At 34.4% G+C, this 6,000-nt stretch overlaps 1 protein-coding gene across 1 annotated transcript in view; it reads left to right on the top strand.

The window, feature by feature from the left end:
- Positions 1-5,528, top strand: part of LOC149786337 (snake venom 5'-nucleotidase-like) — an 88,051-nt gene extending 82,523 nt beyond the window's left edge. The window contains exons 7-9 of the mRNA XM_089976748.1: positions 1,056-1,211; positions 1,690-1,893; positions 5,249-5,528. Coding sequence (XP_089832874.1) covers positions 1,056-1,211; positions 1,690-1,893; positions 5,249-5,445 — 557 coding nt within the window. The 3' untranslated portion in view covers positions 5,446-5,528. The remainder of the gene's footprint in view (positions 1-1,055; positions 1,212-1,689; positions 1,894-5,248) is intronic.
- The last annotated feature ends 472 nt before the right edge of the window (positions 5,529-6,000 follow it).

Genomic DNA, 6,000 nt, shown 5'->3' on the forward strand with positions numbered 1-6,000 from the left:
ATATTCTTGAATTTACTGAAGTGCCAATAGTCTTTATGTATCACACTGGCATTGTCCAAAACTAATTTAACTGAATTAAAAAAATCCCAAAATGTTGCCTTTGTCACGATCGTCATATGAGCATTTTCCAATAAGCAATTAAAATAAATGATTCCTTTCAAACTATATTTAAAATCAACATTAAATACCTCTGCCATTTAATATTAAAGCAAGAACAATACTAGGAAATAACTCTACTTATCAGAATAATTGCTCAACTATGACATTATATATAGATCTACAACTCTACGGCTCAACGTGACACATTTCATAACTCTTCCCCAAGTGAGAAATTTTTTGTGACATTAATGACCAGCATTGCATGAATGGACGTTTGGGCCCAAAATAGTTTTGGATTATCAGCCGTTCGCTGGTAATTAATAAATTTATTTCGACTGGCCTTTTTATGCGGATGGTAAATGAAAACACTCTTTTTTTGACCCATTACATTAAATCCTTCAGAACATTCACTTTTTTTGAACTAATGCTTATCAGAACAGAACACCTGTATCCATTGGTTATTGACACGAACTTTTAAATTCTTGACGCATGCGCGGAACGCTGCATCACCCCAATGCAAGAGTGAAAAGTGGAGACCGCCTAGTGAGGACACTATAACTAGGAACTGATGTATCCTTGGGTCACAGTTGCGGTTAAGTCGTGCCGTTACTCTTTGTCTTGGGGTGATGCTGCCTTCCACTGATGGCTCAGCAATTTAAAATGGAAGTTAAAAAACGAGAAAAGAACAGGTCAACTGCTAAAGCTGAGTGTGAGAATTACTGCAGGATATACATAAATACATTTTTTGCAGTGGACATAGAAAGTTGACTTCACTTGGCTGTTTAGCAAATTAATGAGGCTGATAAGTACCTTAATACCATCTAAGGATATTTAAATCTTCAAGGAACTGACTTCAGTTTGTGCATTTTCCGCCATATTTTGCCAATAATATCATAGGTACTTAAAAGTAGGTCAGGTATGTATACATAAAATGTCACACGCCTATTTGTATGCAGGTAAAGTGTCTTTGGGCGATGTATATACTGTTCTGCCATTCGCTAACGTCGTCGACAAGATCACCATCAGCGGCTTTGATCTGAGGCAGACGTTGGAGCAATCGATAGCGAGCTATGACCCGAAGAACCCAACAGGAGGATTTCTACAAATGTCGGGTAAACTTATTTTAGTAATGTTTCCGTAAATTATGCAGAGTTTCAGGGCTGTCGAAATAAAATCATACAATGCAAGAGTGAGAGATTTAATTTCGCCTCTGAGTCATGAAATTCATGGAGAATCATTACTTCTTGGTATTAGACTTATTTTTAAAATAATTAAATGAAGCAATTTATATTCCTTTGTTTAGAATAAACTACACCCGTTGACTGAAATTCAAACTGAAAGCCAAATTACTATCAGTGATAGGGTGAGTATATGCAAAGAGATTAAGACCCACATATTTGTTTTAAACATGACAAAACATATTGCTGTCATAGTGATATTGTTGATGGACGGACGGTGATCTGAAAGGCATGTGCAAATATAGCGCTAGGAAACACCTATAAGCTTTGAAGTCTCTTGCTGAGATACCTTTCCATGGAGTCTTGAGAACGGTACGGAATACTTCGTTTAATGAAATAATGCTATTTTTAGGTATCCGCGTGATGTATGATCTGCAGAAACCAAAGGGCAGCCGTGTCGTATCAGTGTACGTTCGCTGCCACAAGTGTGAATATCTGGAGTATTCTTCCCTTGATAACAACACCATCTACAGTGTTCTGACGTCAGATTTTTTACTGAAGGGCGGTGATGGCTACACAAGTCTTCTGATGAAGAAGATTGATCACGTCCGACTGAGTAAATATATTATTCAATCAATCAGTTTGTCCGTCAGTATATCCATCCGTTCATCTATCTGCCTTGGCAAATTTGGAAAGTATTCAAGTTTTGAAACTTTGAGATGTTTTTGCTGTGAAGTTTCGCTTAGAACAATGATTATGAGAAATCAGTATTACATTCAGCTGCATTACGCAAAATATGAGGTAAATTATTATCATCTCACTTTGCATGCGTGCACATCAGCCATGGACGATATGTTTTTCTTTTTTCACAGTGTAAACAGTTTAATTCGGATGGACAATAATAACACAATCAATACCTTAAAGCAATAGAACTACGTACGAGATAAATAAATTGATGTGGATATTAAATTTTGAGAAATAATAATAATTAGAGTTCACTATCGAACACAAATGAAACTATGTTCAAACACCTGCATTCTTATTAAACAAGATACACATTCATGTGTGCTGGTCTGTAATAGTAATGGCTGTAGTGATCATTTACCTATGAAACATAAAGTGATCACTTATTTTTAGTCTATAAGAGTCATTGCTGTACTGAACGCTTACCTATGAAACCGAGATCCCTTATTTGACTGACTATAACAGTGATGGTTGTAGTGATCATTTACCTATGAAACAGGTTGACATAGATCACATATTGTTAGTCTATAATAATTATGACTTTAGTGATCATTTGCATATGAAACATACTGACAGAGATTCCATATTGTTAGTCTATAATAGTCATGACTGTAGTGATCATTTACAAATGAAACCGATTAATGGGTTTACACTGATATAAAAACATCTTTGTCGAGCATTGGTAAATACCTGGTGCGAACTTCCAAACATCATCACGATATTATAGCTGGCTGGAATGCCTGTGTCAAAGTACTGCATGACTATACTCAAAATGTTGATTTTTGTGGATTGATAATGGTGCACTTCATCATGGGCTTCAAGGTGGCCTAAGGCACCAAACTCGAGCTCAGTTTAAATATACCATTAGACTATGTAAGAAAGAAGTATTAGAACGTAGAAGAGACACGCTCGCTAAACGAATTGAAAATTTAAACCAACATCAATTCTGGAATCAAGTTAACAACATCCTACCCCAACGTTACGTACGTGAATCTATGTATATGAGAACGATGACAAAATATCTCATGCACCATGTAAGCGTCACTCTGAATCCTTACTCAATATTGCCAAAATGTTTTGAATAAGGAATGCTAATTTAGCATGCAAGACCCCGTCTAATCTTAAACTGATTTCTTGTCTCCCACTGAATGTAACATAGCTAAAGAATAAAGAAGTTGTGTGTATGTAAATGTTCAGACAATGATTTGTTATATGTAGAACACATTTTATGTGTTCAAAAAAGATTCTTTGTTCTTTTAATGATTTTACTCAGTTATATGTTATTATATAACTTTGTTCCAGATGATTTTACAAAACTTGCAATTATTCAGCTATTAAAAAGTAAAACTGGTAACCAGGAAGACAAAAAGCATTATAAAATCAACGCTACTCCGACAATTCTTAGAAAATATTTGGATGTATTGTACCATGACGAGATGAAGTCACACTTTCGGATAATCGGTTTGGTCTAAGAAACATCAATAAACATACGTACACCTTTAAAGAAACTGCCTTTTATTATGTAGAACATAATCCCCCTCCGCATATTTTTCGACGCTGGAACGGCATTTTATAGGGTCTGTTATTGGACTCTTTTTAAAATGTTGCTGAACGATCAAATAACCGTCACAATAGTTCGTACTTCAGGTAAATGGTTTTGCAAACAGTTGTACTACGTTAGTTGGGGAAGCGCAATATTCAATTATTTCCTTGCAACCAGTGGAATGAGGTCCATTGTATGCAATAATGGTAAGTTCTCTCAGTGTCACCTGGTGCTACATTTGACACCATAATGTTATATTTCCTAACAATTGTAGTTAACCTAGTTAACCATTATATGTCATTAATAAGTCATATACAACAGGTTTAAAGACATTGTTAAAGATATATGAATATAACGCATTTGAGAACGATAGCTTATATGCTACACCAACTCGGTAATAATGGTTCTTCTCTAAACCCCTATCAAATAACCGTCTCCCCTCAGTACTCGTAACGGTCATGCTCTTTCATCTGTCTAAAGTTATACTTATTTGGGTCGTATTTTAAATTCTAATATATCCAACAATGAAGCTATAATGTGACATGACATATTTTTGGGTTCTCAAACATGTCTTTGTGTCAATATAAAAATTGTTCTTTGAATATCAAGAAAAGATTATTCAAGTCTTATTGCCGTACAATGTATTGCATACCTCTTTGGGCAAGCTTTAGTGATTGTATGAAAAGAAAACAAAAATAGTTATTTGTTGTAACACTAGTCTCATTTACTGTTTAACCTTTCAAAATCAAACAGTACATCTACCATCTTTGCAAATGATAATGTCTGTAAACTTCAAACAATAAAGGAGACATCATGCGTTTTTAATAATTACAAGTATATCACATAGTACGAACTGTATCTTGAAATCTCTGGAACTATGGTTTTCGTTTTCATTCTGTTACTATACATAGGGGGAACAAATTACTGTTTAAAAAGCTTACGTAACGTTACTCTTCAAAATGAAAGAATTATTTTTGTAGTTACATATATGTCTTCATATTTGTACATAAGATTCAGGTGATCTTTTATTTTCATGACACAATTATTTTGTAATTTAGAATAAGGACCATATAACCTGAAATAAAAAAAATTCTCTTATCTTATAGCAGTTTAAAAGAAGAAAAACTTCCTCTTGAATTATTACTTGGAATCTTGTTAATGGACATTTTCTTTCCAAAAAGTTTTCTGGAATTTAACGAAAAATGTCCAGTATTATTAAGATGGTCTCTTAACCCTCAGTCTATACATGCTGCTTAATAATTGTAGGTAGATTTCCTGTTGTTTTTTTGTTTGTCAGTAGAGGTAATTGTGGTCTCAAAAAGTAAATTTGTTATTTTAGTTCAAAATCATTCACACAACGAGAGTAAGTAAGTGTCATACTCTCGCAGATACTTTTGATTTTTTTATGTTAGCGGGTTTTGGTAATTTGACCTTTATCGGATACCATGCATTGGTCTTGTACAGTGCTTCCAGTCTTCCAGGAGATGTATCTGACAATGTCACACATATAAATTGATTAAATGTCATTTCGGCAGCCGTATTACCGTCATATTGTGTATTGCGTGGATACATACTTTAGCATAGGAATATGACAAAATTCTATAGATTTTCTCTCTCTTCGAATGCAGATAAACATGGATATATTACCACGTTAATATTGACCATTGTTTTACGTATCTTCCAGATTCATTGGACACTGATGTGTTGCAATCATTCATATGGAAGCGCGGGACAGTATTCGCTGAAACAGGTGGTCGAATTTCCTTTCAAACCATGGATGATGGAAAATGCAATGATATTAATAGCGCTAATCCAATCACCAGACAAACGTGCGTCATATTACTTGTTGTACTGTTGTTCTACATTCCTTGGACATTTTGACAAAGCATGACTATCGAAATGTGTTTGTACTTTGTTATTTTCAGACTTCAAACAATCATTGCTAATAAAATGAAATACAACTATGCAATAGTGTCCAGAAAATATACATTTTATTGTTTATTCAGTAAGTTGCTGAGTACCATTTTCATACTTTTATATTTCATGTAATTTACTTTTGTCTGAGATTTTTCGCATCAAACATGCTTTTGATGTACAGTCAGGTGCGTATTATATTTTTGAAGATGGCCGCAGGTGAAACATGAGTTTTATTTCGATACAGACGATGCCATATTGTAGCTAGAAGTAGATTCCATCTTTTTCACTGGAGAGTATTATCGTCCTGGAAGATCATGTCAGTGTTATTAAAACATTTAGCAACAATTAACAATAAATTGCGATCAAACATATTGGCGCACTTCTGGAAGCGAATGGTGCTTTAAAGCGACACAAGGGGTTCTACACCATAATATCATATGAACACCGAGTATATCAGACAGGGTAATATGCTGGTGTTTAATTATCAAATATGGTTGTAATATTTGACAAAGACTTTCA

Source organism: Sinohyriopsis cumingii, chromosome 12 (assembly GCF_028554795.1).
Source record: "Sinohyriopsis cumingii isolate HCF-2022 chromosome 12, ASM2855479v2, whole genome shotgun sequence".
Lineage (NCBI taxonomy): Eukaryota > Metazoa > Mollusca > Bivalvia > Unionida > Unionidae > Sinohyriopsis > Sinohyriopsis cumingii.